The following is a 10,195-nucleotide window of genomic DNA, read 5'->3' as shown; positions in this document are numbered from 1 at the left end:
CATTTGGTGTTGAGCACTATGCTCGATAAACCGATGATTCACTGAACAACCATGTACTGCCACTTCAAGAGTCAGACTGAGGAGCTTGGCTGCCTGGGCCCAAAGAGGTTCAACCCCCAACCCACCTCCAACTCTGACTTCCCAGTCAGGCCCTGCTTAACACAACCGCCTCCCATTTCCCAACTATCCCCAACCCCATGTTCTCCTTTCAAAGACCAGGCTACCTGGTGCAACTCAGGGCTGGAGCACAGAGATGGAGCCAGAAGGGGCCTGGGAAGATTCTCTGAGAGCCAGCAGAGCCTCGGCCGCTTCCAGTTTTCGCTGCCACTCTGAGGAGGCAGAAACCGAGACCTGGTCGGAAGCTTTGGGAGCCTGCAAAGCAAAGGCTGTGAGAGAATGGGAGCTGGGAACCCACACCTCCCCCGTGCCCCTTCAGTCCCCAGCCACCCTGAGGCCTTCTGCTCTTCTCCTTCACTAAGCTTGGCCCCTGCCAGGGTTCTGGACTCCACAATTTCCCCAGAATCCGTGGCTGCAGTAGAAGGGGGTTAAGGGTGGCACAGGGCTGGAGGATCAGAGTTGAGCATCTAGGAACAAGGAGAGGAGAAGCCAGGGGATTTACCCCTCTGGCAGGCACATACTACCAGTAGAGAGAGAGGAGCAAGGATTTTACAATATCTGCATGCGGGAGTCTGAATGCCAGCTGGCCATTAGTCGTTGTGGCTTGGACTGTCTTCTTTTCTGTATCTTTTTTTTCCTATATCTTTCCTGAGACACTAATTCCTCCCAGCTTTTTCAAAACTCCCAAGGCAACAGTAAAGATTATGGGAAGTCAGAGGTGTCTGTGTTTTAATCTTCAAGGCACCTGGAGTGACGTGATTACTGTCCCTGTCCAAGGACTGGTTCTTGCCTCCATATTCCCCAATCAAGTTTCCCAAGGCACTTGAAGGGCCAGCTTGGCTCATCTCCAGGAACTTTTCTCTGATGGTTATTAGACTCTCGCCTGGGTGAGATGGTGGGCCTCACCATCATGGCCCCCCTTCTCAGCAGGAGCTTCTATCCCATCGATTTGTTTCATGTGGAATAACAGCCTCCAGTTGTCAAAGGCCTGCTATGTGGCAGGCCTTGTGCTAGTCCTCTTGTCAATGTTATAGGTGTAGAATATTGTCCCCTCTCAGTACACTGATAGGAAAATAGAGGCTCAGAGATGTAAAGTTACTTGTCCAAAGTCTCACAAATTGGAAATGGCAAATCTGGGAGAGCTCTGTCGTTGCCCCATAGTCTGAGATGCCACCTTCTCCTCCTCCTCCTCCTCCTCCTCCTCCTCCTCCACTTGCACCGCACTGCCTTCACTTCCTCTTTCTTGCTGCCATGGCCTTAACCAGAAGGTTGGGCACTCAATAACAAAATATACAACTAGCTCCATGGTCCTTCTCACTCTACTCACCTGCTGGGCAGGGCAGGGAGTCTGTGTGTCTTCCTGGAAAGAGAAATTGTTAGTTGCTTCTTCAAGGGTGCTGGAGTCCAGGACAGAGACAAAGATTCCGAGGCCAGACCCATCAGCAGAGCTCCTTGGGAGCTTGCCTGCAGGAGCAGAGAGCACAGGTTGGAGTCAGGGACCAAGCCGGCCATGGAAAGGAGATGTGGGCATGTTTTAGGACAACGATAGGAGCCCAGGATGGCAGAGTTGGGAAGACCTTGAAGACCAGTTAGTCCTACTCTTCATTTTGGGACTGGGGACTATGAGACCCAGAGAGAAGTATTTCCCCCCCCCCCCAGGGTCATATGGCAAGTTGCAGTAGGGTTAGAGATGGTACCCAGGTCTTCAGGACACAGGAAGGGGTCTGGGCAGTGGCTGAGGTGGAAGCTTCCCACACTGGCCCCAGACTCCTCCCCAGGGGTTGCACAGAGGTGGGCCTCAAGCTGATGTTCTCCTTCCCAACTGTGAGAGACTGGGGACAGCTTAGGTGAGCCTTTCCCCCTGACCGTCTCCCCCTGACTCTACCTCCCACCCAATCTGAGGCCTCATCCCACTGTGGACCTTGTTGACCACACCCCCCCCCAGATGTCTCCAGCCCACCAACACTTGGTAGATAATATTGATGAGGTTTTATAGTTGGGGAAGCTAAGGCCCAAGGAGTAACTTGCCCAAAGCCACATCGAAATTGGGTGGTAGGACTGGTGACAGAACTACTCATGCTCCCTACACCCAAAACTCAGACACCCTCCCTGGCCAGAGATACTCACTGGGGACTCCTGCTTGAATGGCCAACTTGTTGACATGGCTGTGAGCTTTGGGAGAGGTGGTCCCACTCCTTATCAGTCCTTCAGTCAGGTGCCTCTTTCGGAGTGGCCCCTGCTCCGACTTCAAGGTACTCTCAGCAGGCAAGATGCTGCAGTGTTCCCTAAAGTGGGGGATTGCAGGTCTAAAGTCAGTCACCTTTAGAGGAGCCCACTGCCCTCCCCTTGTCAGACACCATACTCACGAGAAGAGGGCACACTTGTGACACTCGCAGCCCTCGAAGAGGCAGTAGTGCTCCTGGTCCTTGACTTGGTCAGTGATGCCGTGTTTGTGGCGGCGGGCTCTGCGACGTTTAGCTCTTCTGGGGCCAGGTTCAATCCCCCATGGGGCTCCGGTCTCAAGTCTAGTGGTGGAGTCAGGGGGGCCGCTGGGCACAGCAGGCATTTCATCAGGATCCATGGTTCTAGAGCAAGGAGTGGAGGTCAGGGTGGCCACATGATCCCCTACCCACAACGTACTTCCTCTGCCCTTGGAAAACCCCATCTGCGGCGGCTGGATTCTCCTCCACCCAGCTCACCGCTGAAATGAGATTGTACCCTCCCTTCTTACTTCGTGTAGCCTCCTTCCCAGGGAGCTCCACTCATGCATAGGCAGGTTCCAAGAAACTCTGGGCATGGGTCCTGTATATTTTCAATCCAATTACTAGTCTCTCTGCCTACCTTCACTCCACATAGACACCCTTCACAGGCATGCACATGCACTCTCACGCCCCCTTGAACAATTACTACTTCCCTTTCTCATGTATCATCTTGTATTCTGCTATGCCCAGCTATTATTCCTGGCATCCACTTCCACAATTGTCTTCCTAACCTCATGCATTCATTCACTCCCTACTCATGATTCTATGCCCCTCTGCATTCAATTCTATTATTAGTCTCCTGTATGCCCTACATTCAATCTTCCTCTCACCTTCCATTCCGATTTTTTTTTCTTGCACCCCATCGAAATCTTAATTATTCTCTTGCTCCCTCTTTAAACTGACACCCCTTTGCATCTCATGAAATCATATCATTGTGCTGGATCTCAAGCCCCTGTTTCAATCATTATTTTCATTAATTCCCTCAATTATTTATCAAGTAGATGTTTGTTGATCCCCCCTAGTGAATGCCAGACCCTGATCTAGTCAAAAGCCAACTCCTCACTACACTAATTGTTCTCTTGCACCAACACACCCTCTCTGCTTTCATGCAAACCCGTGCATTCCCTCCACAGCCTCCCAACAATCTTCCATGCTCCTCTCCAAACTTCAACAATTATGCTTGGGCTTCCCTGGTGGCGCAGTGGTTGAGAGTCCGCCTGCCGATGCAGGGGACACGGGTTCGTGCCCCAGTCCGGGAAGATCCCACATGCCACGGAGCGGCTGGGCCCGTGAGCCATGGCCGCTGAGCCTGTGCATCCAGAGCCTGTGCTCCGCAACGGGAGAGGTCACAACAGGGAGAGGCCCGCGTACCGCAAAAAACAAAAAAAACCAATCACGCTTGAGCACACCTTCCCCTCCTCCGCACCCAGAGTGCACCACCTCCTCTCAGGCTGCCCGACCATTCCCTGCCACACCCACCTCAGAATCAAAGGGAGGGGCATAAGCCCTGCCCCAGGGGCCAGAGGCCAGGTGTCAGGAGGCCTCAGCAAGCGGTCGTCCGTCCCACAAGACTTCAGCCAAGGGGGCTGGGGTTGGGTGTGGAGTGGGAGGTGGGGGTGGGGGTGGGGGTGGGGCGGGGCGGGACATGAGGTACCCGGCTGAGATGGAGGAGAGGAGAAGGGGTTGGGGATCCATAGCAGGAGGGAGGGAGGAAAGAAGAGGTGTGGAGAATGAGGGTCCTATTCCTGATGCCAGTCTCTGGTTACCCCAGCCTCCACCAGGTCAGAATCAATCTGCTGGGACAGGAGACCTGAAGGAAGACTCAGCTCTCGCTCCCTTTCCCGCTCTGCCTTCAAAGGCCAATGAGCTTCCAGCTCTGCCTTTCACCTTCCACTGCTATGGCCAGCGACCAATGAGCTTCAAGCTCATCCGAAGGTCACTGACCAAAGTCCTGCCCCACTCGTCGCTTCCCTCCCAGTTCTCCTCTCGCTGGCTTTATTGGGCGGCCGGCCGTTTAACTCCGGAAGTGAAGTAGAGCTTTGTGCTCTCCAAACCTTGTTTCCCGAACTGTTCTCTCTTTGGATGTGGAATATTGTACACGCATGCCTTTTAAACACACGTCCTCGGTATTCTGTAACTTACTTTTACAAAATTCAGCGTGTGTTTCTAAGGTCGCTCCGTATTCCTATGTCAGGGATTCTCAGGCAGGGGTTCGTAATTCACAGTCAGATTTTGCATCTCCAGGGAACATTTGGCACTGTCTGGAGTCATTTTGGTCTTTATTCGTGTGTCTCTGTTTCTGAATTCCCTGTTCTGTTCCACAGATAAATTGGTCTATTCCTGTGCCAGTACTACACTGTGTTAATTTTTATCTCTTGGTAAGACAGTCTGATCTCTGGTAGGACAAGTCTTCACACCTTATTCATCATCTCCAGGCACATCGTTACTATTCTTTGCCTTTTGCCCTTCCTAAACTCTAAAATATAAATGTTAGGATCAGCATGACATGTTTCCTGAAAACTCATCTGTGGTAGATTTGGATTGCATTTTCATTGAATCTGTGGATCAGTTAAGAGAGAATTGGCTATCTTTATGATATCCAGCCTTCCTAGTCACCAACATGGGATGGCTCTCTATTTTTGTGGGTCTTCTTTAATGTTGGAATCTCTCAGCTTGGTATTTAGCTTTACCTTTTGTACGTTCAGATCTTGTACATCCTTTATTGCATTTATCGCAAGAGCTCTGGAATGTTGTTGCTCTGCTGCTTGATATCTGGTTAAAATGACATTTTCTATCTGTATCTGATTTCTAGAATTCCACTTGGCTTTTTAAAAAATATGTTGATCTCGGGGGCTTCCCTGGTGGTGCAGTGGTTGGGAGTCTGCCTGCCAGTGCACGGGACACGGGTTCATGTCCCGGTCCGGGAGGATCCCACCTGCTGCAGAGCGGCTGGGCCCGTGGGCCATGGCTGCTGGGCCTGCGCGTCCGGAGCCAGTGCTCCGCAGCGGGAGAGGCCACAGCAGTGGGAGGCCCGCGTACCGGAAAAAAAAAAAAAATATATATATATATATATATATATATTTATATATTGATCTCAAAATCAGCCACCATGCTAAACTCTGTGATATCTAATCATGTGCCTATAAGTGGTGCACAGTTTTCTGTGAATCTATGAGTAACAGAAGTAAGGTAATCAACTTACAGGTTTCTTACTGGCTGGCTAGGACATCCACTACAAGGTCAAATAGAGACAGCAAAATTGGGCATCTTTGCGTTATTCCTAATATTAAACAGAATGATGCCAACATTTCCATATTAAAATGGGCTTGCTGTGTTTCACTGTTTGCTTTAATTCTTCAATTCTTTCTCTGTTTCTCCTTCCTTTCTTTCTTTCTTTCCTTCCTTCTCTCTTTTGTTTCTTCCGTTCTCTCTCTCTTTTCTCATTCTTTCTTTCTTTCCCTTTATCAGATTAAGGAATATCCCTTGTATTTCTAGCTTAATAAGATTGTCTTAAAAATCATGAATAGATATAGGATTATACATTTTTGGCCTCCACTGAAATGATCAAGACTCTAATCATTTAATCTGTTAACACAGTGAGGGTTATTTATAAGATTTTTTTTTTCCGAAATCTTTAGTGAAGTACACATCTTAGTGAGTTTCCAAAAACTAAACATAAACATCCAGTTAGCACCTGGAGCAAACAGCAGAATATATTAGCAACACACAAACCTCTCTCATGCCCCCTTCCATCTATAGTTTTTCTAATGTTAAACCAGATTTGCTCTCCTAGGATAGATGTAACTTAGTTATGGCGTATCATCTTTTGTGTACACTGGTGGGCTCAGTTTGCTAAAGTTTTGCTGAGAATTTTTTGCGTCTTCGGTTCACGAGGAAGATTGACTTGATGTTTCATTCCTCATAGCATCTTTGCTGGTTCCAGGGTCAAGGTTTTCTAGTCTCATAGACTAAGTTGGGCAAAAGTCCCTCTTTGCTATCCTCTGGCAGTGTTCACATAAGATTAGGATTATCTGTGTTGAAACTATTTATTTATTTTTTAACATCTTTATTGGACTATAATTGCATTACAATGTTGTGTTTGTTTCTTCTGTATAACAAAGTGAATCAGCTATATGTACACATATATCTCCATATCCCCTCCCTCTGGCATCTCCCTCCCACCCTCCCTATCCCAGCCATCTAGCTGGTCACAAAGCACCGAGCTAATCTCCCTGTGCTATGCAGCTGATTCCCACTTGCTATCTAGTTTACATTTGGTAGTGTATATACGTCAATGGTACTCTCTCTCTTCGTCCCATCTTACCCTTGCCCTTCCCTGGGTCCTGACGTCCATTCTCTACGTGTGCGCCCTTATCCCCATCCTGTCCCTAGTTCTTCACAACCATTTTTCTTTTTTTTTAGATTCCATACATATGTGTTAGCATATGGTATTTCTTTTTCTCTTTCTGACTTACTTCATTCTGTATGACAGACTCTAGGTCCATCCACCTCACTACAAATAACTCAATTTCGTTTCCTTTCTATGGCTGAGTAATATTCCATTGTATATAGGTGCTACATGTTCTTTATCCATGTATCTGTCGATGGACACTTTAGGTTGCTTCCATGTCCTGGCTATTGTATATAGAGCTGCAGATGAACTATTGTGGCTACATGTACAATCTTTCTTTCTTTTTTTAACATCTTTAGTGGAGTATAATTGCTTTACAAGGGTGTGTTACGTTTATGCTTTCATAACAAGGTGAATCATGTTATACATATACATCTGTCCCCATATCTCTGCCCTCTTGCATCTCCCTCCCTCCCACCATCCCAGTCCCAGCCCTCTACGTGGTCACAAAGCACCTGAGCTGATCTCTCTAGTGCTATGTGGTTGCTTCCCACTAGCTAATCGGTTTTACATTTGGTAGTGTATATATGTACATGTCACTCTCTTACTTTGTCCCAGCTTACCCTTTCCCCTCCCTGTGTCCTCAAGTTCATTTTCTAGTAGGTCTGCTGTCTTTATTCCTGTACCATGCCCCTAGGTTCTTCATGACCATTCTTTTTTTAGATTCCATATATATGTGTTAGCATACGGTATGTGTTTTTCTCTTACTCACTTACTTCACTCTGTATGACAGATTCTAGGTATATCTACCTCAGTACAAATGATTCTATTTTGTTTCTTCTTATGGCCGAGTAATATTCCATTGTATATATGTGCCACAACTTTTTTATCTATTCATCTGTCGATGGACACATACGTTGCTTCCATCTCCTGGCTATTGTATATAGAGCTGCAATGAACATTATTGTGCATGACTCTTTTTTTTTTTTTTTTTTTTTTTTATGCGTTACGCGGGCCTCTCACTGTTGTGGCCTCTCCCGTTGCGGAGGACAGGCTCCGGACGCACAGGCTCAGCGGCCATGGCTCACGGGCCCAGCCGCTCCGCGGCATGTGGGATCTTCCCAGACCGGGGCACGAACCCGTGTCCCCTGCATCGGCAGGCGGACTCTCAACCACTGCGCCACCAGGGAAGCCCGCATGACTCTTTTTGAATTATGGTTTTCTCAGGGTTTACACCAAGTAGTGGGATTGCTGGGTCATATGGTAGTTCTATTTTTAGTTCTTTAAGGAACCTCCTTAGTGGCTGTATCAATTTACATTCCCACCAACAGTGCAAGAGGGTTCCCTTTTCTCCACACCTGCTCCAGCATTTATTGTTTGTAGATATTTTAATGATGGCCCTTCTGACTGGTGTGAGGTGATACCTCAATGTAGTTTTGATTTGCATTTCTATAATGATTAGTGATGTTGAGCATTCTTTCATGTGTCTGTTGGCAATCTGTATATCTTCTTTGGAGAAATGTCTATTTAAGTCTTCTACCCATTTTTGGATTGGTTTGGGTTTTTTTTTTTTTTTCTCATTTTGCGCTGCACGAGCTGCTTGTAAATTTTGGAGATTAATCCTTTCTCAGTTGCTTCATTTGCAAATATTTTCTCCTAATCGAAGCACTGCCTTCTCATCTGGGTTCTGGTTTCCTTTGCTGTGCAAAAGCATTTAAGTTTCATTGGGTCTCATTTGTTTATATTTGTTTTTCATTTCCATTTCTCTAGGAGGTGGGTCAAAAAGGATCTCGCTGTGATTTGTGTCATAGAGTGTTCTGCCTGTGTTTTCCTCTAAGAGTTTTATAGTGTCTGGCCTTACATTTAAGTCTTTAATCCATTTTCAGTTTATTTTTGTGTATGGTGTTAGGAAGTGTTCTAATTTCATTCTTTTACACGTAGCTGTCCGGTTTTCCCGGCACCACTTATTGAAGAGGCTGTCTTTTCTCCATTGTATATTCTGGCCTCCTTTATCAAAAATAAGTTGACCGTAGGTGTGTGGGTTTCTCTCTGGGTTTTCTATCCTGTTCCTTTGATCTATATTTCTGTTTTTGTGCCAGTACCATACTGCCTTGATTACTGTAGCTCTGTAGTATATTCTGAAAGTCCAGCAGCCTGATTCCTGCAAGCTCCATTTTTGTTTCTCAAGATTGCTTTTGCTATTCGGGGTCTTTTGTGTTTCCAAAGAAATTGTGAATTTTTTTTCTAGTTCTGTGAAAAATGCCATTGGTAGTTTAATAGGTTTTGCTTTAAAGCTGTAGATTGCTTTAGGTAGTATAGTCATTTTCACAATGTTGATTCTTCCAATCCAAGAACATGGTATATCTCTCCATCTGTTTGTATCGTGTTTAATTACTTTCATCAGTGTCTTATAGTTTTCTGCATACAGTTCTTTTTTCTGCTCAGGTAGGTTTATTCCTACGTATTTTATCATTTTTGTTGCATTGGTACGTGAGTGTGTTTCCTTAATTTCTTTTTCAGATTTTTCATCGTTATTGTATAGCAATGCAAGAGATCTCTGTGCATTAATACTGTATCCTGCTGCTTCACCGAATCCATTGATTAGCTCCTCTAGTATTCTGGTAGCATCTTTAGGATTCTGTATGTATAGTATCATGTCATCTGCAAGCAGTGATAGTTTTTCTTCTTTTCCAATTTGGATTCCTTTGATTTCTTTTTCTTCTCTGATTGCCATGGCCCAAACTTCCAAAACTATGTTTAATAAGAGTGGTGGGAGTCAGCAATCTTGTCTTGCTCCTGATCTTAGAGGAAATGGTTTCAGTAGTTCCACCATTGAGAACGATGTTGGCTGTGGGTTTTTCAAATATGGCCATTATTATGTTGAGGATAGGTTCCCTCTATGTCTACTTTCTGGAGAGTTTTTATCATAAATGGGTGTTGAATTTTGTCAAAAGCTTTTTCTGCATGTATTGAGATCTTCATATGGCTTTTCTCCTTCAATTTGTTAATATGGTGTATCACATTGATTTGCGTACATTGAAGAATCCTTGCATTTCTGGGTAAACCCCACTTGCTCATGGTGCATGATCCTCTTAATGTGCCTTTGGATTCTGTTTGCTAGTACTTTTTTGAGGATTTTTGCATCTATGTTCATCAGTGATATTGTCCTCTACTTTTCTTTTTTTTTGTGACATCTTTGTCTGGCTTTGGTATCAGGGTGATGGTGGCCTTGTAGAATGAGTTTGGGAGTGGTCCTCCCTCTGCTATAGTATGGAAGAGCTTGAGAATCATAGGTGTTAGCTCCTCTCTAAATGTTTCATAGAATGGAACTTTTAATTAAAACTTGACCATTAAACAGCTAGGATGCTTGTTTGATTTACTTAAAAAATGGTACTGTGGGTGATGTCAAACATATACCATTAGAGTTTGTATACAAACTTATAATCTCCAAGTTCATGACAGTAGA

General features: G+C 45.7%; 1 protein-coding gene across 1 annotated transcript; it reads right to left on the bottom strand.

The window, feature by feature from the left end:
- Positions 1-234: 234 nt before the first annotated feature.
- LOC116748106 (doublesex- and mab-3-related transcription factor C2-like) lies at positions 235-2,698 on the bottom strand. Its single transcript, XM_032620965.1, has 4 exons — positions 2,484-2,698; positions 2,245-2,402; positions 1,445-1,581; positions 235-372 (listed from the first exon to the last, which is right to left on the bottom strand). The coding sequence occupies exons 1-4, from the start codon at positions 2,696-2,698 to the stop codon at positions 235-237; spliced, it is 648 nt and encodes a 215-aa protein (XP_032476856.1).
- Between the last annotated feature and the right edge of the window lie 7,497 nt (positions 2,699-10,195).

This window comes from Phocoena sinus, chromosome X, assembly GCF_008692025.1.
Source record: "Phocoena sinus isolate mPhoSin1 chromosome X, mPhoSin1.pri, whole genome shotgun sequence".
NCBI classification, from domain to species: Eukaryota; Metazoa; Chordata; class Mammalia; order Artiodactyla; family Phocoenidae; genus Phocoena; species Phocoena sinus.
This window is presented reverse-complemented; position numbering and strand designations above follow the sequence as displayed.